General features: G+C 42.5%; 3 protein-coding genes and 1 non-coding gene across 7 annotated transcripts; all 4 read right to left on the reverse strand.

The window, feature by feature from the left end:
* Positions 1-2,057: 2,057 nt before the first annotated feature.
* On the reverse strand, positions 2,058-7,485 carry c2h2orf42 (chromosome 2 C2orf42 homolog). The gene is made up of 9 exons (XM_078288349.1): positions 7,399-7,485; positions 5,894-7,078; positions 5,661-5,780; positions 4,813-4,917; positions 4,372-4,479; positions 4,155-4,255; positions 3,859-4,021; positions 2,680-3,707; positions 2,058-2,646 (listed from the first exon to the last, which is right to left on the reverse strand). Exons 2-8 carry the CDS (start codon positions 7,029-7,031, stop codon positions 3,451-3,453), a joined length of 1,992 nt encoding a protein of 663 aa, XP_078144475.1. The 5' UTR covers positions 7,032-7,078; positions 7,399-7,485; the 3' UTR covers positions 2,058-2,646; positions 2,680-3,450.
* A 508-nt stretch (positions 7,486-7,993) lies between these two features.
* LOC139913635 (cytotoxic granule associated RNA binding protein TIA1-like) lies at positions 7,994-21,524 on the reverse strand. Of its 4 annotated transcripts, none has more exons than XM_078287442.1 (12): positions 21,251-21,524; positions 18,754-18,847; positions 17,984-18,082; positions 15,205-15,259; positions 14,130-14,217; positions 13,732-13,807; positions 13,509-13,554; positions 11,432-11,527; positions 11,258-11,342; positions 10,962-11,100; positions 10,626-10,774; positions 7,994-10,149 (listed from the first exon to the last, which is right to left on the reverse strand). In XM_078287442.1, exons 1-12 carry the CDS (start codon positions 21,274-21,276, stop codon positions 10,011-10,013), a joined length of 1,092 nt encoding a protein of 363 aa, XP_078143568.1. In that variant the 5' UTR covers positions 21,277-21,524; the 3' UTR covers positions 7,994-10,010. The 4 variants fall into 4 exon arrangements, with proteins under 4 accessions (XP_078143568.1, XP_078143564.1, XP_071757808.1 ...); XM_078287438.1 differs by having other exon boundaries at positions 10,626-10,771; positions 13,449-13,554; positions 21,251-21,523; XM_071901707.2 differs by having other exon boundaries at positions 13,449-13,554; positions 21,251-21,519.
* Positions 21,525-21,644: 120 nt separating this feature from the next.
* trnag-ccc (transfer RNA glycine (anticodon CCC)) lies at positions 21,645-21,715 on the reverse strand. Its single transcript has one exon. It is a non-coding gene; the product is annotated as a tRNA-Gly (tRNA).
* A 1,233-nt stretch (positions 21,716-22,948) lies between these two features.
* On the reverse strand, positions 22,949-25,787 carry dtwd2 (DTW motif tRNA-uridine aminocarboxypropyltransferase 2). Its single transcript, XM_071901763.2, has 6 exons — positions 25,533-25,787; positions 25,220-25,310; positions 24,611-24,705; positions 24,268-24,484; positions 23,737-23,865; positions 22,949-23,409 (listed from the first exon to the last, which is right to left on the reverse strand). Exons 1-6 carry the CDS (start codon positions 25,694-25,696, stop codon positions 23,230-23,232), a joined length of 876 nt encoding a protein of 291 aa, XP_071757864.1. The 5' UTR covers positions 25,697-25,787; the 3' UTR covers positions 22,949-23,229.
* Between the last annotated feature and the right edge of the window lie 270 nt (positions 25,788-26,057).

A 26,057-nucleotide genomic window follows, 5' to 3' on the forward strand; every position in this document is an offset into this window, starting at 1 on the left:
GCGCTTAAGCATTTGATTAATTTATCACTTGCCGGTTATTTTACTGTTATTTTATTTCCCATGAGAATGCATTTCATTTGTGATACAGCTGTTTTTAAAGGGAGAGACTAACCTGTCTAATGTAATTGTCCTTTATTTTCTAGTACAGAGACAGGCTACTACTATTCTTTATGCACTTTACTGCACTTTACTTAGGCCCTTAAATACCACTTTAAATATTTTTTGCCATGCACTTGTTATCGCTGTTGTACTGCACCGTACACACCAAAAACCTTTATTTTGAAGGCAAGATCCCCTAACTTTGGGTATTATCCTGGTATCTCGTGCTGTTTTGACACACTACACCCTGCAGATCGGCACTGTCCAATAAGCTTTTTGAAACTATTAATAAGGTGAAAAAGTATGTAAATATTACTGCAGGTATTTCAAGTACTGCACACTAGCCTAAAAACAACATGATATTAGAGGATGGTGAAATCAAAGGGAAATGTAGGTGAAAGTTGATGAGTATAGTTCTGATTAATACTGCGAGCGGGTGTGGTCCTGGGACACCACATATTACTGCTGAGCCTCCTGGATGTGTCATGGGCAAATTCAAACAAAATATGTGATGGGAGGAGCCCGATTGATAACCCCAAATAACCTGGTTTCACCCACCTCCCCTCTGCTCTAACACCCTAGCTATGTTGTTACATAGGTGCTTACCCTAGGAATAGTTATAGCACATCCTGTACATTTGGTGAATGCAACTCATAGCTGTTAGAGTGTGAGTGAGATTATGCGTTCTGTGTATGTAATGTAGAATGACAGAGCTAGGAGAGAGCTGTCGGCTCAGTGTGCGTCTCTTGCCTGGCGCTGACAGACACAGAGAGACATGCAGTCGTAGTCAGCTGTATCTTGGCATTAACTCAGTCATATATATATATAGATAGAGAGAGAGAGAGAAAGAGAGAAAGTAGCCTTGACCATGAACTATTTGTTGCATTCCACTTGACATGTGGTTTTGAGAATTGCCTAAACCAATTTTTTTTCTTTCTCTCTCGTCTAACAACGGCAGTTAGAGCTGTCAACAGTTGCTCTCTTTATTTTCTAGCCCTCTTTTATCATCATCCAACTTTTCCTCTGGCTTCATGACAAGATTTTTGCTTTCTCTCTTCCCCCCCCGCCCCTCCCCCGTCCCCTCGTTCACTGTCATCCTTCTGTCTGTAACACATCATCCAGGCGACGGAGGAGGACTATCTGTCACAATGTGCGTGCTATTCCTTCCAGGAGAGGATTGATGCGTCTCCCGTCTCTATGACTGACAGGCTACATAAACAGCTAAATGCGTGGCGGAGAGCTGTCTGGCAGCTTGGCCCCTGCGCGAACAGAGGTTGTGTTCACACTGATGTCCCGGGGGCCTGAGAAGGAGGAATGAGGCCGGGGGCTGGCAATGTTCTTATACGCCTACACCCCTGATGTAGATACCCAATGTACAAGCTGCTATTCTGAGGAGTAGATATAATTTGGCGTGATGTTCTCATGGTATTAACTTGTAATCTTAATTAATTCATGAACATTTGGACACATTTTGGAAGCATGTGTGATGTAAGTTTCCAGTGATAAGATATCTCAGAGCAAGTGTGTAATTACTGGTTTGTGATGCCCAGAAGGGGGGAAAACAGATTTAGCCAAATCATGAACTGCAGTTATGCACCAAATTCTGTTCTACATTAGTACGTTTTCTAACACAGAAATAGAGTACAACTGTCCATTGGTTACCCTGATCTTCACAAGGGAAGACAGTTTCAATCGCCCTCTTCACATACTCCACCACTTCTCTGTTTGCCTTTTGGCCTGTTGAACCTGAGTTGCTTGGGCAATCCCCTTTTGGTGAAACAGCAGGCTTATACCTCCACCTGGTGGTCAAAGTTAAAATCTGAACATGTTGCTTAGGTCAATACAGAACAATGGAACTGTTAAAAACTTCTTTCCACAAAAAAGGAGGCACAGGAGACAGATACGGGATCTAAGTAAAGAGTATATTCTGCAGCAAAGTTCACATGAGTACTGTAACACAAAGCTCTTCCCGTGGGGCAGGTTCCAATCAGCAGGATTTGACTTCTGTAACACTAGAACTGCCAATATGTCATTTTTACCTTTTGCTTGTTTTCAAAAGTATTAAAACATCACTTTTCCAAAAATTCAATTTCATAAGATAAAGGCGTTTAATGAAAAAATATAGTTCAGCCAGGAACACTCATCATGAAGTTAAAACCATTATTGTATGAATGGTTACAGTTGTATTTGGCGGTTCAGGTTCAGCTCCCTATGTGAATGGAAGCAGCATGCTTAAGATTCAGCAGGGAGCGACTCAAACCCCCCGAGGGTGCAGAACAGAACCCAGCAGACACATATCATTCAGATATGGAATATACAAAATGTCAAGAAACAAGCCTACAAACAGACCATCGCAAGTATATTGATTAATAAGGAACCAGACGGGAGGAGGCTGGAGTGGAGTGGTGGAGGCAGAAAGCAGCACAGCCGGTCAACAGCAGCTTGTTGCAGGTAGGAACCGCAGGGAAGAATGAGGAGCCGACGGCTTAATGACTTGTGTCCTGCCTGAACCAACGTGACACTTCATAAAATTCCTAACATTTATACCTATTTCTGCCAAAGGGCAAAATTTATCTTTACCATATTTGGCATTGATTGTCATTTTTTCACTAAAAAACCCCAAACAGTTAACGTTATTAGTCTTTTAAATGTGTTTTATTTTCTTTTAACTTATATAGCACAACAAAAATGAGAAAAAACAAATCCTTGGCTTACAGATTAAACAGGAAATGGTTTCGGAAAAATTGCCAATGCCAATAGGATGTTTACCTATTGTGAGAACTATATTACAAAGACGAATTTTATCAATCTCATATATAGTTCTTATGTTTTATAATAATCTCATTATTTTCAATATGCTCTTGGTGGCATGATCTGAGACACACACACACGTGTAAAAACTTGAAGTTGCATTCTGCAAAAATAGACATTTTACAAAAAATAGGAAACATCAAGGAAAAGGCATTGTGATGACTATTGCATTACAAACTGCATTGCTTGAGACTGTCAAAAGAAAATGTTGTTATTAATTTTCCCAGATCTATGTTAACCATGTACATATACTGTATATATTGTGATATACAATAATGCTGAATATAGGTTTTCAACCATCTAAGACAATTCAATTTGAATAGCAATTGATTATCTATCATCAGCATCATATTAACATGGATATAAGTCACATACTTCATATCTGACCCTTGTCATGACAGATTGGGGGTTCATAAATGTCCTAGAAATGCAGTTACAATCAATCATTGCATGTTCACACTGATTACTGCATATGAACAGTAGAAAGTGATCTCGGGTCTGTGTTTTGTGGGTGTGGGTGGCAGTTAACCATTCCACAACTCAGACAACTACCTGGAGGATTTCAACAGTCGGTGTGTTTTTGGGTTGGGTGGAGTCTGCTGAGGACTTGTTGCGACCTCCCCTCTCTGTCCCGCTACTTTTCTGGCTCAGTCCGTCACAGAACTCCGGCTGGCCGCTCTGCTGGTGGCCAAATTCGAAGCAGATCCTGAGCTCTCCGACCCGGGAGCGAGGGAGAACGTCTGGGATCCACTCGATCACAAACGGACTAGCCTCCTTCTGATCTGCTGTGCATGTTCCTAGCAGAGATATACACGGCAGCATTCATGTCAATGTGGCTGTTCAGGATGATTTCTCGGTGCTAATATGCATCTCATAATATTACCATTGCTCAGAAGAACCTCACTCTTTCACTCACTTATAAACATGACCCAGAACAGTCTTACTCACCGACTTTGAGGAAGGTGCGCAGCTCCATGGGTCGTATAGCCTGCGGCCGATCCGTCCTGCAGCCCTCCGGCAGGTCTGGTTCAGGGGGAGGTTCGGGGCAGCGGAAAGGCGAATAGGAACCATCGATATTCTTTACAAAACTCTGTGTCAGCTCGAGAGGCAACTAGTGGACAGAGCATCGCGTGGAGACAGACAGAGAGGTAAAAAAAACAGTGTTTCACTATACATTAGACACAGAGAAAGTGAACAGAGGAATATTTATGAGAGAGAGAGAGAGAGAGGGAAAGAGGGATTACCTCCGGGGTGTCAAAGATGCGTTTGACCTGCATGAGGTTAGTGATGTGCCAGGTGTACTTGGAGAAGGAGCCTAGAGGAAGACCGTCATTCCTCACAAACGCTGGCATCCACACGCAGAAAGAGAAAGCGGGTATGAATTATCGAAATGATCACGTATAACTAAAAATGATTATGTAGAAATGAATTTAGTAAGTGATGTTGGTGCCGCTGTCCCACCAGTCGTGGTGTTGGGCAGCCTCCTCTTCTTGGAGCCCAGCGAGAGGCGGTGCTGCAGGGCGTTGAAGAACTCCTGGGGGATATGGTACACCAGCGGTTCCGGCTTCCCTGATGGAAAAATATCCTTACTGTGGTGCATGAAGCAACCAAAGCCAGTGATCATACACAGACATTCATAAGGGGAGTGATATCACGGGTGGAACTGAAGCAGCGATCGAGCATCAGGCCTGATGCTCCTGGAACAGATTGTCAGGGAGAATCAGCTGGTAAGTGACAGTCAGGAGTTTCTCAGAGCCTGACAGACACTATCGACATGTACGACCGGCATGCCATACAAAAACAAAATCATTTTCAAAAAGATGGAAGCCTAGCAAAACCAAATCTGTTTTTTGCACAGATTCACATAAAGTCTGTAGTCTAGTAAATGTGCTTCAGCTTTACCATCAAACTGGTAGTGCATGGTCTGGTGGATCCTCTCTGTGACACTGGCCAGCCACTGATGGAAGCCCATGGTCACTGTATGCTCGTCCACAACCTGGGTGCTCCCTGAGACACACACACACACACACACACACACACACACACACACACACACACACACACACACACACACACAGATTAGAAGATCAAGCAGCATAGCATACTCTCATTCATTATCTAAGTGATTCAGTGGATCAGGATTTGTTTGTCTGTACGTGGGCCACTATGCTCAGACCAGCCAGCGTGTGATCCTTAACAAAATGTCCAAAAATGTCTAGCCAGCGGGGGCTGGAAATGGTTTGCCTGTCATAAATTAAATACTGTTAAAATATCCTCGGTGTCCAGTGCGGCCCCATTCTTTTGAATCGTGGATCAGGATTAGTGCCAAAGGATTAGATAGACAGAAGAAGAAGAATGAAGATAGAGACAGATGCCTAAGACGGTGTAAGGCTCTTGAACAGACAGACAGATTGACACAGTAGAGATGAAAGGGCAGGGGGAGGGGGGTCAGAAGTGAGACAGGCAGGCAGCACCTGGAGTTTTCAGCCCACCGGCACCAGGGGCTTTCCTCTGGCCAGCTTTCCTCAGACCGGAGGGTGACACTCCCTCTCTCCCCGCCCCAGAAGGAAAGACCACAGAGGGGGCTAGGGGCAGAGGCGGGAAATTAAGGAAGGACAGGTTGGAAAAGAGCCAGATACATAGATAAGAAATGCCAATGGCAGATTCAGACAATCACGTTTTGGAGAATCATCCTATATTAATATAGTGCTATGCAGTATTTGAGTCAGTGTCATTGTGAAACTATCCACCAGTGAGAGATTCATCCAGGCGAAGTCTCTTTCCTTTATGGTGAGAGTTGATGGGTTCGGCCTGCTGCAGGGACTTGTCAGGAGCACAAATGATTCTACAGTCAGCACTTTGCTGCACACCTGAGGGCATGACAGATAAAAAGACACACAATATAAACAATATGCTGTATTGAACCACACGATAGATCAAATTAAACTGAAACTGAATGAGACAATAGGCTCGGTTACTGTACCACTGGGGCTGTAGTTGATGAAAGCAGCGAAATCTGAGGCCAGCTTGTCGTCACTAGCAAAGGCACACACACAGGCGTAGAAGTGAAGGCAGGGCTCTGAAGTGGCGGGAAGAGAATGAGGGGTGGAGGATCCGCTTGCCCCGGGCGGACCTGCCCCATCAACACCAGGCTTACCTCTTCTGGTGCTAACCTGACAGGCACAGTGAAAAACAGCCTGCTGCTGCCCGTCGCGGCCCCTTCCCTCGCTCTTTGAGATCTCAGACAGACCGCCTGCCCCGACAGTTAAATGCAGGAGGCCCAGGGGATGGTTGGAATCGGTGTGGCACTTCACCACCAGGGTGTCTTTGGAGACGCGCTGCACCAGGGGCCCCGGGGACTCGGTGGCCAGCCTCCACAGCTCTTCCCTGGCTTGAACGGAGGCCTGCAGCCCCTCCAGGATCGAGCTCTTCAGCGTCAGAGGGGTGGCGTGGCTCTGACACTCCATGGCGTGCTTGATGTGGGTGCAGAGGCTGTCCGAGGACGAGCCCTCTTTGGAGCTGTTCGCCGTGGACTGCGATTGGCCCTGATTTGACCTTTGACCCTGTCGGCAAGAAGGCAGGAAGCAGCGGCCCAGGTTGATCCTGGTTAGCAGGGTGGCTCCATCGCCCGTGGCTATGGCGGTATCAGTGGGAACCAGTTCCACAAAGCCGAACTGCGTGGCTGTTGCACCTCGACCTCTCTGACACACCGAAAACACCTGCACTCCTCCACCGGAGCCACCGCCTGCTACTCCTCCTCCCTCGTTTTCCTCTCCCCCTGCATCCCCTCGCTCTCCACTGTCTATAACCACTTTCACCACCTCTATCGCACCCTTCTTGCTGTTCCTGCCCCCCGCGGAGCCGTCTCTGAGGACAATCCCACAGGCCTTGTTCTTGCAGCTGAGCCCACGGGTGCCATTATAGACGCCACACTGAGGGCACTTGCGAATTCCACGCAGGGTGGCCTTGCCAAGGTTGGAGAGGAAAGCAGGAGTCGCTGGTGTGGTCTTTCTGCTCTCTCTCTGTCTAGCTGCCAGGTTGGCCTGGGTGGTCGAAGTCTGTGGTGTGGAGGAGGAGGAGGCCACTCTTGATGATGGGGCTACGGCTACTTCAGTTTCCATTTTGGCACCTCTCTTTCACAAAGAGTTGAAACTGAAAGGGTAGAAACCTTAAGAGAGAAAAGAGAAAGCCTGATGAGATTACAGAACAAAGTGTCCCATGTGCCTACATGGAAATTACTCAGTCTATTAGTTACTTAACAAATGGTAAATTGCAAACTGAACTTTTAACATAAATCACATTGCTACATTAGTTTTAAAGAATATGATTTGATTGCATTGCAACTGTTCTCCATGCCCCTGCTTAAAATGTGCTGCTGCTCATTTTTTACAGACTATGTGCTGCACATGCATCAATTTGAATGTTGCACCTCGTCGCTGTTAGACACCGACGGCTCTGATAGGATCATTCTCTAGGTGTTTTAACTACCTGTGATCAGCCTCTGTTTGATCAAATTCAGTTTTTATACTCGGGCCTCCTATTCCTCTCGACCGTCGCCATTCCTCCTTACATCCCAACAGCCGCATTGCGCCTGTAACGACACTCTGCATTGGCTAGAGATGATCACATGTAAAAAAGGGTCCGCCTCTCCAGGAACACTGAATCATGGGAACTGTAGTTCATAGAATCGACCACCGCTCGCACTGTGTTCCACTGTTGCAAACTCGGTAACTTTGTTGCTAGATTTAGTTTCTTTTCAGACCCCGCTGGCGACTTAATGAAAAGCGACCAGCGACAAAACTTGCTTGATGAATGATGATCGCAGCGTAACCCCCCTCCCTCCACCAAGAGCAGGAAGTGTGGCAAATATTTTAATATGCAAATTAATGTATGACATCATCTGGAGACTTCTACCGACTTTGGAAACAGTTTGCAACAGTGCAAGACTGCAAGTCTGTTAAGTTCTGTGCTGTAAAAAAAGTTAATCACAATCAAATTATAAGTGATGTAATGCCATCTCCGCACTACTTACTTTCCCCTCCAGTGTTAAAGATAGATGCAGACAGTACAGATGTGAGCTGTTTAAGCATCAGCATTTAATGGGACAAAGCAAGAACATGTTATTGAAGCATCAATATAACTTCCCTTGCCAAAACATAGGTGGAAAATATTCTTAGGCACTGCCTATTCTTTGATAATTGGTTGGTTAAATTAAAAGTAACTAAAAATAAGGCAACACAATGGATCTCTTCCAACTGTATTAAAACTTTATGGTGGGCACAGTGCAAAATTATGATCCTTATCAGGTTGTTTGATAACATTTAGGCTCCTAATCTATAATAACACCAACGTCATTATTTAGGTTTTAAACACAGAATAACTTAAATTCTACATTACTGTGCAGTCTAAATCCTTTTGCATTGCATAGCAATGCTGTTTGTCCCCCAAGTCTGGAAAAATCAAAAGTTGCACTGTCCCTACTGAACAATAAACATGGACCGGCACTGGACAGGGATGGTACTGCCAAAGAGTTGCTTCTATAAACCATTACCCCAACCCTTCCATCATAAAAGCAAGCTTCCATAATTAACATCATTTTTTTTTCTTTATACAGCTTCAGTACAATTGAACAAAAGAAATTACAAAAGAAAGAAGTGGAATGCAAAACATTTCAAAATACCTAGTATTTTAGCATTAAATTTTGTGAAAAGGTAACCAAGTGTAATAGTATTTGTGCAACATTTGTCTGCCTTGAAGTAAGATAACAGTGGCAGTAATCCCTGCAATTGGTTTAGTTGAGATATTGAAAATCTAATTAAAAAAATACAGTTGACATCCATTTCATCTTTTATAAACACACATAAAAGGTCTTACATTTCACGATTCAATGGTGTCATTGCTTCAACATTTCTTTATAAGACAGTCCCAAAACAAAACACAAAAGGCAAAGCTCTTCATACAATGTCAGCAGTTTTAAATTGCTTAAAAGAAAAAGAAAAAAGCAAGAAAAAGTCGCATTTTGTCTATTTATAATAGCCGTAGCAAAAAGAAAAAAAAATGGCATAGTCCTTTCTGATTCATAAAAAAAAGAACCGGACATGGTCTTATGTGTGTAAATGCATTCGTTTATGCACACACACGAGCACACACACACACGTTTCTTATCGAAAGGCTGGGATCTCCACCTCTGATGACACAAGCCTTTCCTTTCACTCCTACCCACCTTAAAGGAAAATTCCACCAGATAATCTTATGCTGTTATGAATCATCAATTTGTGACATTCAATGCATTCCAGGAGTTATTTTGTGATGAAGTGATGTAATTTACCTTTTGTTGTATCCCGTTTTTCCTCAGCCTGCCTTGTCTACTTCTACTTCAGTTAGCGATTTCCTACATTTCCCAGAATGACAACCCCAGAGAACTTGGCTGGACTTGTATTCAGCTTGATTTTACGTGTAGGTGGAGAGTGCAACAGCGATAGCATAGTGAGAGCAAGAGAGCGAGAGGTTCCAGTTGAGAAAAAGCAAGAGTCTTGTGGCTGCGTGGCATTATGGACTACTGAGGCTGCTGTCGATGGAGAAACTGATCTCTTCTTCTATGATGGATTTCTCCCTGTATGATTGTTGAATGGTGCAAAATATTGAGTCTAAAACAAAGCCCTTTCTCTTCAATTCTGAGGGACTGACACCAAAACCTGATGTTTACTGTAGATGTTTTAGATTGTTGAACATGTTTCTCCTGTTAAACTCCATTGTAGCTATGCTGGCAATATCTCAACCTGACGGCCAGTTATCTGCAGGAATAAGAAAAGTACACCACCAAACAACAAAATGCACCCAGGAATGCAATGTGCATCGCCAATAGCTATTTTTTTTTTAACAGTGTTAAAGTGTTTTGGGGTGGGTTTTTTCTTTAAACTTACAGATTTGGGCAATGAGTGGGGGTATGGGCTGGTAGGGAGAGAGCATACCAACCTCCCTACCACAGAATAATTATGTGTGTGGTAACAGAGAGGGCACATCTAACTCCCTCTTTCCCCAACAGATGACCATCCTTGTGGCCTCAGAGGATCAGAGAGTGGGCCCTCCCTGGCCACTCATCAGTGGGTGTGGTAGCCAGCTGTGCCCATGCCAGCCTGGTTGGTTAGGACCGTCCCGTTGACTCCCTGTCCTGGCTCCACCACAGCACCATTGCTCACCGCACCCACACCCGTCCATCCAGCCCCAGCATGTACATGACTGTAAACATCAGACACAGAGACAACATCATTAGCAGACAAATAGAGAGTCAGATTGTGAGAGAAAGTGGAGTGGACAGTAAGTAATGGGTATGTGGGCAGTGGGTATGGAATTCACAAAATCACAGAGGATTAACGGGTTTAGGGAGGGAAGCTGAGATAGATGGTGCAAGAAAAACGCCAGTGCTTGCAAGAGAGGACATTTCAAAAGCAGAACTACAAAGGCATATGACAAAGGATGATAGAGAATGTCTAAATACGGAGGGCATTTAGAGGACAGCAATTATAAAGGGACTGATAGATTGAAACAGAAGTAACACAGGGAGCCTACAGCTGCTACAAACAACAACAGAGTATACCGGCACATGATGTCTTTTCATTTGAACATTGCGCAGTGAACAAGACCAAATGAATTTTGCATGTCCTGGGTAGCATTCCAGAGCCGCTCCTTTCGCCTACTGAGGCTCCGTTACTCACTTGTAGCCCTGCTGGTTCCAGGTCTGGCCATAGACTCCGTAGGTGGGCATCTGCCATCCATTGGGCACATACTGACCAATCTGCTGGGTGTTACCATACCACTGACCCCACTGACTGTAGGGCTGTGCTGTAAAGCCCACTTTGTTCTGCTGAGATACAGAATGATATTTTAGGAGGCAGAATATCATGGTGGGGCTAGAGCACAACAACAGTGAAACTGATGTTTCACTGTGACCCAAGTTATGCGTTTTCCTCTACACCTAGCAGTTGACCATCATAAATTATTTATGAAGCTAAGGGTGATCATGATAGACAATCCTTGGGCTTCTTACGTACCTGGGGCACCTGTACCTGCTGTATGGGGCTAGCCACATCTGTTGTTTCTTTGCCCCAGTAACACTTGACAACATAGCCCTCTACGGATGTGCCATTCACAGACACAATGGCATGAGCTGCTCCTTCATGGGAGTTAAATCTGGACACAGAAGAGGGGTGACACAAATTAGACTGTTCAAACTAAAGTACACAGAAGTTAGGTTCATATTTGAAAATCCAATCTTTACGGCATGAAATATATAACTGGATTATCTGACAGGTCAATCAGACACTTCCATCAGGCTACGCAGGCTTACCTCACAAATGAGTAGCCTTTGTCTGGGAAAACACGGATTTCCATTATTTGGCCAAAGGGTGAGAAGGTCTGTCTCATAATTTGCTCTATAAAAAACAGGAGCTATATTAATATTCCATGTATGAGTAATGCTTCTAAAATTGCAGCTTGATTTCAGGGAAGGTCTATGACTCACCTGTGAGACCTGCTGTGACTCCTCCGCAATACACAGTGCAGTTGTTGGGGCTGGATTGGTTCACCACTTCATCGAACGATAGTTGCTTGGTGTTTGCTGCTTTCCAAGAAAGACATAATTAGGTATACAATCCATTGCTTTATTCCATTTGTTTGTGTTTTGTCCTCAGAATATTTCTCACAGTCAATAAAATCTTAACTGTAGATGTCTAAGGTAAGAAAATTGTAGGAACACATGTCTGCATTTGTCATCTAGGGACTTCAAGCATAACTCAAGATGTTGTCAATTGCTTCAATATAGAGCTACTTATGACTTACTTGCGCAGGTCTCCAATAGATTCCTACAGGGCCAATGGATGTGCCAAAAATAAAAAATGTCAAATGTACAGTTTGATGCTACCTTGGCCATTGCTTTACCACTTCCTTCTTTACTCTATGCTGGCTGCAGCTGCCTGTCTACATGCACTGCTGTGTAAAGTAGTGCAAAGTAAATAGTGGAAGCTGCCAGGTCATGGATCGACTGAAATTTAAATACATGTCTCCTTACACAGAGAGCATCACCATGCTGAAAAAGACATGCTTTAGGTACTTTTGGGGTTGATTTCTTTGAGCATCCATTGGCCCTATAGGACTGTATTGGAGAGCTGCGCACCCAGGCAAGTAAGTAAGTAACTCTCTAGTAACTTAAAGCATTATGCTTTAAGTTACTTACTAAGTATCATAATTTGTTTGGATGGTGTGCTGTAAATCATGCTCTTTCCCCACCTTTCTTCAAATGGTGGATATCTCACTTTGGAACAGAACTTCTCATATATAAATATACACACAGATAACTTTGTTGTTTTGATGGTGGTGGAACACATCTCAGGCGCTGCTCCATAATCTCCCATAAGTGCTCAGTTGGGTTAAGATCTAGCCACTGAGGTGACCATAGTATAATTGTTTTAATGCTGAAACCGTTCAGTGACCTCTCTAAGGGTTCAATGAACCTAAACCTTGCCAAGAAAATGCACCCCATACCATGACAGAGCTGCCAGAACCCTTTTCCGTGGAAAACAAGCACATGGGCCTGTAGATTTCTTTTGGCATGCTCCACACATGCACCCATCTGCCCGTTGACAACAGGGTGAAGGATGATTCATCTTTCCCCTCACAGCTCAGTAGACCACTGCCTGTGTTCTCTACACCACTTCACTAGCAAAAGTGCATTTTTAGGTATAGTAAGGGGCTTTGGGCTTATGCTCTGGAACCCAACCATGCTATGCCTCTCTGAGTTTCTTGACAGGTTGTTCTTGATGAAGCTGCCTGCACATACCTTAGATTGACATTTGCAGTCAACTGATTCAGAGTTACTTGTCTGTTTTCCTGGCATCTCAAACCTTTGCACGGACATCAGATTCAAGGAGTATACACTTCTGAACATCTCTCTCTTCCCTCAGACTTCCATGCTAACATCAAGCACAGCCACTGTTCCTTGTAAAACATCAGTCATTTCAGCAGTCTTTGTCACTGAAGATCCAGCCAAATGAGACCCAGCCATCTTTCAAAGTCACAAAGATCTCCTCTTTGAGCCATGGTGGCCAAAATAATAGGCAGTTGGCTCTGCCCAGCAGTTTTATACATAACCGTAGACATGATGGGATGTTAACTGCTTAATTATCTTAGGGATCACACCGGGTAGAAGCGTTTACTGTCAATATACTCTGTATCCCTCAGTTATACAAGTGTTTCCTTTATTTTGGCAGTTACGAGTATGGCTTAAAAAAAAGAAAAACATGGTTCATGTCATGTTGCTATTAATGCCAGCTAAATTATCAAGGGCACTAACCGAATAAATTCAATTGATGATTAAAAAAAAAAGCGATGAGGAAAAAGAACAACACTAAAGAGATTTTCCCCTACTGGCTTTACCTTTCCGAGTGCACTGACAGTAAAACGACGAGTTTGCATGCTTGCAGTGCAGCACCTCATGCTGGCTAAAAGACCTCAATCAATCTTTAATGTCTTCGTGAACTCACTTTCATAGGTAGTTTTAGGGGGAGGCTTCCTTGTGGCCCAGTTGGTCCTGATCTGCCTACCTCCCAACCACTGTCCTCCCATCTGTTGTATGGCGTTCTCTGCATCCTGATTACACAGAGGAAACACACAAATTCCTGAGTCAGCAAAATCAAGCACGACGTATCTAACAGTAAACCCTGACCCGAACTGAGTCGGCAAGCAGCACCCACTAATGTTTTTTCTCTGTCCTCTAAAACATGCAAATGATTGCTTAGCCCAGCAGCTGCCTAAGGTCGCACTTACCCATTTGTTGAAGAACGAGACAAAGCCATAACCTTTAGATTTGCCTGTGGCCATGTCTTTCACCACCCGGGAATCACTGTGGACAGACATAGCACACGGTTAGCCAAGAAACAGACGGCAAAAGTAAGCTATACAGACTAGCCAGAGCCTCCCATTTCATGAAATACTGCATTTCTTAAAAACATATGTTTAATAAATGCTGCAAGAGAGATTAACTTTGACAATTGCACGTTTTATAAAAGGAAGGGTTTTGAGTGAGTGCACCCAGAACAATTGGAGATCTAGATATATTTATGATATACAGTAGATACTTCAGATTAGCATGATTTACTCAGTCTAGGTCTCAGACTTGAAACGTTTAAGAACCACTGCTTTGATGAATGTGAAGATATACTTACGATATTTTCCCAAATGGAGCAAAAGCCGCCTTTATGTCATCTGTGGTAATTTCAGGACTTAGATCTCCAACAAAGACATGAAAGTGACCTAAAACACACATTCACATTTTTAGTTCACACAAGAAAACAATGCTTAGCACAACTGAGATAATATATATCATGGTTTGTGTTATTCATCATTTACAGATCAATAGTAAAAACTCCACAGAAGGCATATATATAACTGTATGGATACATTCACATTTTTCCAGGGCATGTCCATCAACAATGAAAATATTGGCTATATTTAAGGACAAAATGATCATTTGTTTTGTTTCATTTCTTTCCCCATTCTGATAAAGCAAACAGCAATTTGGATCACATGTTTAGGTTATCACACTTTTGGAGCAGCAAAGATTATTTTGCCTTCTTCTGACAATCGTACAATGCACTGCTTTGTGTTTGAGACAACTTGTACTGCAAGTTGTCCTACTTGAGCCACCGCAAGTAGGGCTATCTCACTTAACAAATCTGAAGGCATGAAAAAAGATTTCTTTAGCACAATTAAATGTAAAGGCAGCCAGCCCTTCAGAGTTTGATTTTTATGTCACTAAGCTAAATAGTACTGCATGGCAAAAAATCTGTAGGCCTCAATCCAGGAATGTGTATGTGTGGAAGTTCTGCTTCTTTCCCTGAGGCGATTACTTCCAAGAGGGGGCGGCATTTTATCTAACCTAGTGGAGAATGTATTGAGTTTGCGTAAAAGCCTAGAAAATGTCTGCGGTGAGGGATTTCTACATATTGACAGAGAAAGACAACAAAATTAAAATGTAATTTCTCTAATTTACATGGTTGAGTCTTAGTCCATCATGAATGTTACCCCCAACACTCGTGATTAACAATTATTAGAAGAAAGGGATGTCTGAAAAGCTTACCCTGTTCTGCACATGTATAAATAAATTCTTACAACAATCTGTATTGTACTGGACGATATGAGTGGGGGGGGGGGGGGGGGGGGGAGATCAGATATCGGTATTGGCCTCAAAAAAACAATTTTCCATGGAGAAACCATTAAACTTTTTCAAAAACTACTCACTGCTTGTGTCTTTCTTCTGGCAGCTTGGGGTAGTGGCCCAGTTGACTTTGACCTCCTGCAAGAGAGATAGATGTACAGCAAGGGAGAGAAAGAGGTGAGAAGTTAAATCTGCCTGAAGATGTGAAGAAGGTGTTTTTCTGCTGATTAGAGGACTTGTCACACACCAGTGTTACTTTTGTCATATTTTGTGATTGAGAAATCTTGTGGTCTGTTTACACCCGCTTTGGGTTTTTAAAACACCTTTGCAAATGTATTTATCCATTTATATTTATCTAAGTCTATACAATTTTGTTTGCATAAATTAATAAAACTTAATAAATAAAAACAATGGAGAGTACAGAGGGACATAAAGATTTCACGTTCATAATTAGGAACATTTCAGGCTCAGTCTAGTAAAAATTTGGAGCAAAACTCTAGGAAGTAAGGTCCAAATAACAAGGGACTTACAAACAAGAGATTTATACGAACTTGTTATACTCCTCAAACGGTCCTTCATTACCTGTTGAGGATAAAATATTTTCAACTGAATATGTCTTTATTGAAGTTGCTCTTATCTGGATTCTATGTGCAAATAATTTTGCAAAAGAACACATAGCAGTAAAGACGGAGGGGGACAGAAGAGCATTATTTCAAATAGGTTAAAGAATGTCACATGTAGCATGATTACACAGCAGGGCCATGTTAAATTAACTTGTACATAGATGGCATCTCACTCAAGGAAAATGTCCATTAACAAAACAGAGATGACATGGACGATAAAATGACGAGACAAAAACCCAAACAGCACTCTGCGTTTACTTATGTAGATGTAAGGCATACTCTCAAACATGCAACATTAACTAATGAACAGCCCAACATTCAGATCAAGAAGAACCTACAGTCAACCGTAGTTTACTACACAGGTTAAACTTACAAATAAAGAGACAGAGTTATGAAATTATCACATTGCGAGTCATCATCAGGATAATGACTCGACTCAGCACAGCACTGAAACATGTGAAACTGTTTACTGCCACTGGTAGTCAGGAAGGAATGAAACAGAACACAACTGTCTTCAACGAACAAAATACAATTGTGATCGAAAACAATCAATTTACTATCTAGATAACTGCATGGCATCCTATATCCCAAGGCAGAGGATTCAGCTACGATGATTTTGGAGGGGGTCAAAATCATCTTAACTTTTGTAGGTAGTTAATGCCTCGTCTGAGGGGTCAACAGAAAATGATCCAGAAAAACTGCTTCACACACACAGCAATGACTGTTGACTATTGAAATATATGCTGACTGTTGTTTTGTTGTGTGTAAAATAAGCCATTGTGGCGGACTGACTGCATAAAAGGAAAGCTCAATTTGCTCAATAGGTAATGAAGTGGGCTACGTTAAGCAGCTCAGTAAAAAATCCTCCTCCTATATTTTGGTTTGTGATTAGCCAGTGCTGAAGATTTGAAAACTTTGAATGAATACTGAATTCTCTCACACACACAACTTAACAAAATCACACGAGATAATAGTAGGCCATACCTCCGAAAATTGAAGTGACTGGTAATGAAACAAAGGATAACTATTGGGTGTATTACATTAGTGCACAAATTAAACAGATACAGCTTGACATTTGAAATATGGCTAAAATCAGTACTACTGACTTTTCATAGCTTCAATGTCTGTTCCAAAGTCAAGCATAAGCCTAGATCGACATTTTCTGTGGATGCTTTGTCTGTGTTCTAATAATTTATGTGAAATGTAGGCTATATGGTGGAAATCATTTGTCATTACCTTTTCATGGTTATCAAACAACAGCAAGATCATTAAAATGTTTTTTCTAGAAGTCTCAAAATGTTAACTTGACTCCTCTCTTGAACAGAGGTTTGCACAGAAGTTTGCTAGCCTGTTAGCATTTTGCGACTTCCAGATAATTCAATTATTATGATCATGCAGTTGTTTGACAGACGTTAAAAGGTTATGGGCAATTAACAACACCACATACATTTCACATAAATTATTAGAACACAGAAAACGCAACCACAGAAAATGTTGATTTTTTTGTTTTGCCCATAGAAATTTAACAGGGTTTCGCACTTATACCGCACCTTGCAGGCGTGGCCCATTTGAAACATCATGCCATTCTTATCTATACACTTTTGTAATTACAGGCACATAATTATCAGACTCCAATATTTTTTTTTACCATCATGGCTTTCATGTTTTGAATACATGGGAGTGACTTGGTGATCCATCTACTGACTTAATGCCAAAGCAAGACAATGTCGCCAAGGGGTCCTGTGGCTCAGTGCTATAAAGCACGTACCATGTAAACACAACGTCCTGGGTTTGAATCTGGCCCAGGACCTTTGTCGCATGACATCAACCTCTCTCTCTCCCAATCTTTCCTGTCTATCTCTACTTTGAAATAAATACTTCAAATGAAGGTGAAAATGAAAAAAGAAAAAAAGAAAAATGTTGCCAAAAAAGAAAAATGAAAGCAAACCAAAATTGTTATTACAATTATTTTCCACCTATTGTTTTTCAGAATTTTGATACTTTAAATTCACAGCAGTCAGATCATGGAAAACAATGCAGTACTCCTGTTTTCCCACCCCAACCATGTTTCCAATTCAAGATGGTGCACAGGGGAATAAAGCAAAATCAGTTAAGTGGAGTAGGAGTGGGGCAATGAGATTAATTTTACCAAGATACAAGTTCTTTGCTCCTGCTTACTTCCAACCCTCCCCACCCAACCTGGAGCTAGTTGACTCACCCAGTAGATATGATAGCTTACCTTACCCAGTATTTTCCGACCATTCATGGCTGCAATTGCGGCAGTAGCATGTCTATACTCGTAGAACTCCACAAAGCAGTATGGGTCATGACCTGCTGTCTGGAGTGGACAGGAAAAGGAGATAAGTCACTATGGCCTTTATACATGGGGGAAGCAACGTTTCTTCCTACTAGGCTTGGCAATAAAAGTTTATTATCGTTCCACGATAATACTTGTCACGCTGAGTCAGTGGCGCCGCTGCTGTGCAAAATGTATCAAAATTTCCAGATCCCAGTCACATCATGGGCATATTTTTTCTGTAATGGCAAGATGGTAAAAAATGGACCTGTGTCTTCTTGGGTTCAAGCCAAAGGAGAAAAGAGAGTCGGCGAACCTGAATAGAGTTGGGCAAGTTGTCCATTAACCGTCATTAATCAGCTTCCCTACCAGCCAGGGCTATGGTAGCATTCCCAAACCTAATACATTTCCATACCTGTTAGATCTACTAGCGACTAGATATTTGCAGGGAAATTTGTTTTAGATGAACCACTGTAATTACAAAGATTTGGCTATGCGAACCAGTACCAGAGTCACCTGGGGCGAGTGAGTATATCGCAGTACAAGGTGAGGAAGCAGGTCAAGGTTTTGTGGTATGAACGCGCAGACTGAACAGTGTTATAGGACACTTTTCATTAGACTTGACTGCCAAAGGGCCATTTTATGGCCTAAGTATTTTATCGAGCGAGAGAAAGACAGCAAGGCAGAGTATGACAGAAGGCAAATGAACTCACATCTATCATTTTACAGCTCTTGCAGGGTCCGATCTGGCCAAACAACTGCATGATGAGGGCCTCTGTCACATCCCGGGACAGATTCCCCACATACCTAGACACACGGAAAGGACATGATACACACAGGGAAGAAACAATGTCAAACTGAGAGAACGTGGATTCTGGAGGTTATAAAACATCAGATAGGGGTGAGAGGTATTCAGGGTTATCCAAGGTTATGCATCTTGAATCCAAACAAGACCAACACAAAATCTTGGAGGAAATCTTGACCACATACTGTGAAGCAAGAAGCGGCTAGTCAAGCACTTTGCCTTCCTCCTGGAGTATACAAATAGATGTGCAAAAATAGACACTCTAAAGTTTGATTTTGTTGTTAAAATTCAACTTAAAACTCCATGTCCAACTTTACCATCTGCCCTACTGCGTAAGCCGTTATCTAGAGGTCCTCGGGGTGCTTGGCAGTGCTGCCTTTAGGTAGGGGTAGGAATCTGCAAAGACTTTACATTTTGATTCACAGGACTATAATGCATTCCTTTTAATTGTGTAAATAAACGTAAGATACGGTCATTATGACAATCATAAAGATCTGGTTTTGGAGCTCTTCATAGCACCGAGACAGCTCTTCAAGGTGTTGAATGACTTCTGTTTTCTAACACAGGAACAATCCTGTTTTAGTTCCCCTATCTCTTAGTGCAGTGCTTTTGGCACAGCTGATCATACTCTCTTACTTAAGCATCTCAAACACTGGGTTGGCATCTCTGGTACTCCACACTGTTTTTTCTCCAATCTGCGGGATAGAGGTCTGTTGCTACAGGGAAGTCCAGGTCATCATTTAATTTACTTGTGGTGTCCCCAAGGAGAAAAGCCACTTTCATGAACTTAGATGGCCTACTTTTGCAAAATGTCAGCACTCACCTTCCCACTATCTTCCACAAAATTTCTACACTTATTCTCATTATAAATGGGGGGCGCAACTTTGCGTGGCAATGTCGCTGCCAGTGGACATTCACCTAGGCTTTCTCCCCACAAAGAAGACCACTGCTTAGCCTCTTGGCTGTCACATACTCAAATGTAGCTTCCTATGGTTTGATGTAAAGGAGTCTAGGAATCGATTGCACAATTAATAAAGTCGGAAATAACTCCCGAAATTTGGATTTGGAAATCATGCAGCTCAAGATGCAAGTAAACGCAAATGAGTTACAGTGACATCTAGAGGCCGTATGAGCAAGACGAGTGTAATTTTGCATTGAACGAAACAATCAGCAGCTATACATACTTGAGTGAGTGCGGCCACGAACACGTGAGCTATTTTGAGACATCACCTCTCAGTCATTAAAAAACGATGCTTGAGGCCTTACATGTACTCACTTGCAAAAAGGCAACTACTAATCTTCCTTTACTTTTGCTGGCTTGAGTTAGAATTAAGTTAATCTTTCAGAGTTAACAAAGAACGTAATCGTGTTGCAAAATTACAAGCCGTTTTCAGAACCAAATGACCGTAATCATGTTAATAATCATGTCAAACATTAATGGACAAAACGCACAACTAACAATTTGGTGGTAGCGGCGTATAATACACGGGTTAGCAGCCGGTTAACTGCAACTATATTTCAAACATTGTGCTTGTTTCAGAGATGGACACGTCTGACTAGCATGCTTGCTGAAAAACACTAAGGTTACCTATCGCAACCAGAGAGAGTGAGCATGGCTATTTCCTAATTAACGTGATGCCTTCAGCTAGACAATGCGTTGACGTTATATAATTTAAACACATTTAACTGATAGCCATGCACTTGAGATAAAAGCTCCACCACTTACGTTTGTAGTAACAAAGCTGACACATAACAGGGACCACCCATGTTAAATATGAATGCACTGGTGATTCTATAGCCCCGATACGTGCCTTCTCTTATATGTAGAGACCCTCACGCCAAACTCCGTTCAAACATCTGGCAGTTTAATGTTGCCTTGGTCATCGGCGTACTTAAAAAACTCGTAGAACAACAATTAGGACAAATTAAGCAACTAAGAGCCACTCTTCAATTCGGCACACGTGCAATACATCAAGCAGCATTTATTTTAATTAAAAAAATCAACTTTTAGAAATGGTTCGCCTGTTATTCCAGCAGTCGTCTTCCTCCAAAATAAACCGCGGTTGGCGCTAGCGAGCAGTGTGAACCGATTCTAAATTGAGATTTTACTGAAATACAGCGCTGCTCGGTGGATTATCAATATGCCGAATTCACCAGTAGATCCCAACGATTCAAAATATGTCTTAAATCATGTTTTATGAGGCGTGTACGTTTACCGACAAGCAAAGCCACGTTAAATTCAAAGGTTTTTAACTGAGTTTGGCGTTATGGTCTCTCCATACGAGAGAACGGCACATATCGGGGCTATATTCTGCAAGGCACTCTAGTCTGGAGGCACTGAATGTTATGTGACAAGGCAAATGGATAGTTAGCCAACGTTAACACACACATACACACACACTTACAGGGTCTTGGGGTGTTCGTCGTCCATTCTGTTCAACTTGCTGGCCGAGTGTAAGACGCAACCCTGAGAGCGAATCCACGACTGTCGTGGGCAACTGCCTGTGACACTGTCAAATTATTTTATTGCGCAGTATAAACTGATCTGCCGCCCCTGTTAACTCCAATGTGAACAAAAGGTAGGCGACAAAGATGGCGGAGAGACCGGAGCGAATACACGCTTCGCATGCATGTGCTCTGTACGCCACTGTAGTTCAGCCGAAGGCAACTTGAAAGCAATCAGTACCGCGAATACTGACAGCTGTTAATGAAAACAAAGTACATAGTCTGATCTTCTTGTTGTTGTTGATTGTATCCGCGTGCAGACTTTGAAGACTAGCGGAGTAAAGTAAAAAGCCGTGCGCCGCCCGGGAATCGAACCCGGGTCGCAAGAATGGGAATCTTGCATGATACCACTACACCAGCGGCGCCGTTAAGGACATCAATGTTTCCCCTCCCCATTTTGTTCTCTGTTCGTGGTCAGTCTTGCTACATTGTAATGCTTTATTTTTCCAAAAAGTATCAAATTTTATCCTTTAAATGCATTTCATCGTCTATAAACGAACCGTCCCACAGGACCTGCAGAACCGCGCAATTTCCCGTCTGCACACCACATATTACCTATTACCTGTGGCTAAGGAGCAGGTAAAGATAATTGCATGTTCAGTGTTTTCAGAACAATTTTAATTGAGGGGAAAACAGCGCAATCCGATGGCCCGGTGTCAGAGAAAGAGTACAAAATTGTGAAAAATAAAAAAAATCTAAATATGTGGGCTCACTCTGTAGCAATGGTCTGTTTGTTGTACAAAAGTCAGAAGAAAGAGCAGCTTCAGCCATCACAAAACGATTTTTGGCAAAACTATACTGTGTAGTTTAGAGAAGTACATTCTGTCAGTGTGTCTCTCTGTGTCAGATTATTTAAATTCTACAGCTGTAACTTGATCCTTGGAACAGTTTCAAGTAATGACTGTAGTGTACTGTATCATCCCAGCACATTAAAATATAAAAAAGCATTTTCCTGCTGGTTTACTATTGGTTGGATTAGCCTCAATTTTATTTTGTTTTATTTATTTACTGTTACGTTTTGTTTTGGGGATATGAGAGATTTGGATCAAGTTCTCAGCATTTGCAAATTATTATCAAATCATCATTTCTTACTAAAATTATATAGTCCAGTTCTAAAAATGAGCAGATAGTTTACACTTTATGAAATAGCAAATTTAGAAACCTAAAATGAAAATAAGGTCTACGTAGACTTTGTTCATTTAGTAGATGTTATTTATGGCTTGGAAAATCTTCTCATCTGCAGTCAGTGTAGCACTTTCATCTTTCCAAGTAATATCTGATACAAATCCCTAGTGCAGCTAACACTGTATAATGTAGCTCATTTTAAAAACAAAAGAGCTAAATATCATTACTGAAAATTGCCGAATGACCTAAAAATCAAAAGGAGCTCACACAAGCAACAATGGCGGACTCAACCTCCCCACTGAAAGAGCAGGTGTAGCCATATAAATTAAATCATGACAAAACCAGCATGATAATAAATTGCAGGGAAGAACTATACAACAGCTTATTAAAAAAAAAAACACAGATACTTGCTGGGGGAAGCAAGTAGCACAGCAGCAAACCAGAAAGTCAGAAACCTGACTCATTAACTGCCACATGATGACACTCCAACTGCAGCTTTCGTTTGTCATTAATTTATTTAAATGCATGTATAAATGCATAAATGACATTAACCAGGGTAGAGCAATTATCCTTGAAGATGAAAAATGGAACAAAAAAAAACAAAAAGAACTCCCAAAAAGTGCGGTGCTTCCCTTGCCCTTACCCTGGTGCTGCTACACGCTGCCCTGACGATGCAGTCTATGCTATCCAGATACCAGCCAGCTGCCAACACACACAGATGGGTGAAGCCTGTTTTTCTGGATCAGCCAGTCCCTCATCTTGGGCAAATGTTTCGGTCATTCACAAGCTTTTCCATCCTCTTTATCTTGCGTTTGTTCTTGGGCATTGGTTTGTCATACATGCCGTTCTTCAGTAGGTGCTCCTTGCTGTGGTGAACCTGAGCGCCGTGCTGCAACTGGAAGGAGCAGAGAGCTCGGAGGGGCCGCAGCAGCACCTGGACAAATACATGGGGAAGGGAAGCGTGATGAAAAAACACAATCTGGAGAGGAGACTATGTAATACATTTATCCCATTTCTTTTGTAACGCATCCTCTGTTAGCCAGAGGATTCAATGGCACCAAGATCTTTGGTAGTTACATGGACCAGTGCACTCTACTGGAAAACCATCTATGTACTGTGGCTGTATGGCTTTAGATCAGACTTCACTCTTCTCTGCCTATACTGTTAATGTTCACTCTACTATCTGAGGAACAAATACATGTTTCAAAGCAGATGGACACTCCACCTTACATAATAAATCACAGTTATTCAGGACTGTCACCTCTTGGATGTCGTCATCCCGCTCCAGGATGGACAGGGCGACAGCAGCACACTCCAGCGTGGACAGACAGATGTTGGAGGGTTGTGTGCGGATCACATACTGACTGGACAGAGCCTTGCTGAGCTGCACCTGGTTAACCAAACCACATTTCATGTAAGTGTATTATTCTCTCTATATACCAATGTTGGCATATACAAGATACTGCCTTTTATGAATTTAGAGCTAGGAAAACAGCCTGGGGATGACAAAAAAAAGATTCTGAGCTGGCACAATTAAAATAGATGTACAAAAGCAAAACATATTGAATCCATTGAAGTCCTCCACACATTGATCCATTGAATCCAGGTCTATTTTTTAGATAAACATATTAAAGTCTATACAGCTTTAATAGGCGTACACTACACAATTAATGACAGAGCTTTTTAAACTCCTTTCAGCTATTGACCGAAATTAGCAATTTATTATCTTGAATTTATTCGCACCAGAACCCAGGCTCTTACTCCGGTCATGTCAGTACACAGTCACACATACCTGTTTCGGCAGGTGGAGCAGGCTGTTTCTGAGGAACATGTATTTAGCCTGGCTCCACGTGCCATCTATGATGATGATGTTATGTCTTACAGCGTCCACTTCCTGGTCTTCCTGACCCCCCTGGTTTTGCGCTAGCTCCTCCAGGTTCTGGGCTTTTGGGCCTGGGTACAGTATCAACGTTCTGCTGTCCCGACACACTGCAGCTAGATCTGGGTGCCTGAGTAGAGGAAAGAGAGCAAATCTCAATACCATATGAACTAATTAGACTTAACATTTCAGAGACAATGGTATTGTAACCCACATAACAGAAATCTTATTCAGGGTGTTAAGAAGTACTGCTTACTTTTCTTCATTAAACCTCCTTCCAACTAAGACATTGCATTTTCCCGGTGGCAAACACGCAGCGAGGAGAGGGACTGTGCGAAGTACTCTACTCTCCTGAAAGCACACCAGGGGTTAGGGTTCAGTGGTCTGAGACCATGTGCCAGTGAGAGCCAGGGGTACACTACACCAGGGGTATTCAACCGTGTGCCAAGGAGGGCTGAGTGTACGCAGGGTTTCATTCCAACTAAAGACTGCACCAGGTGATTTCAATGATTAATCCCCCCTGTCTTTGGTTGAAGATGTGCAAATCAGTGAAATCAGATGGTGTAGTCTTTGGTTGGAAAGAAAACCTACATACACTCGGCCTTTCATGGCACATAAATGGCACATCCCCTGCACTACATCTGAGTTCAGTGATAAGCTCCCCCTCTCTGGTTAAATGTGTGCTAGTGATTGATCAGCTGGTGTCCTGTGTGGTTTCAATGGAAACCTGCACACACACGGCTCTCAGTGGCACAAGGTTGCAGACCACTGGGTTAGTTCAAAAATTGACTGATGACATAGAGGCTGTGTTTTGAACAATGTACAATCGTATTTCATGTCAAGGGTATTGTAACTCAGGGCTCACCTCTGCTGGATGCTGCACTATGTACAGACATGTGGACACCTCCAAGGGATGCAGTGGCAGAAAAGGACAGAGACACACCTTCTGAGGGCGACTGCATGGGAGGAAAGTTGGAGACCAGAAGCTGTGATTGCTGTACTTCCCAGCCTAGCCCCTTCTCTGTTTTAGCTGGTCTTGGTCATTCTGTACATAAACCTGCTGCCTCATTAGAGCGTGTCTGTTACTCGAGGAAGAAAAGGGAGATGAGGGATCTCTCCTCTCTTGTCCAACGGCTAACCTGCTAGCTAGCATTCAGCTTCCAGTTAATTCAACTCACCGGCATCGTACACATGTCGGTCGTCTCTCACAAACCTCGACAGGCAGGGCAGCTAGGTCGCCAAACCCGTCGACTAGTCCATCTTCCGAGGAGGAGTTGTCGCAAGTTACTGGTTCGTTTTCGTCCGAAGAGACCGACAAGGAGAAATTAGGGACTGCTTCCATCGAGGAGTTAAAATAGAGCTAGCATCAACGTAGCTAACGTTACCTAACAGCTACCGTAAACAGAGCGCCGAGCAAGAGCTGTAGCATAGAAATAGACCGACTAGAAAGGTAACTGAGCATTGAAAACACATTGAAAACTCATTTTCCTTTTCAGCTGACTACTTATATCTTATTATTATCATCACCAAATATCACCTGAATTATAGCTGAGTGTTTGTTGATATGTTTTGTTCATTTTATTTTACGGCACTTCGTAACTTTGATGGTAAAAGTGCATACATTTCGCATATCCAATCTCTCTATTCTAATTCTACGACCGTGAGTCTTGATTTGGCAAGTTGACGGCAAGCAATCAACTCGT

The sequence above is a fragment of the Centroberyx gerrardi genome, chromosome 2 (genome assembly GCF_048128805.1).
Source record: "Centroberyx gerrardi isolate f3 chromosome 2, fCenGer3.hap1.cur.20231027, whole genome shotgun sequence".
Classification (NCBI taxonomy): Eukaryota; Metazoa; Chordata; class Actinopteri; order Beryciformes; family Berycidae; genus Centroberyx; species Centroberyx gerrardi.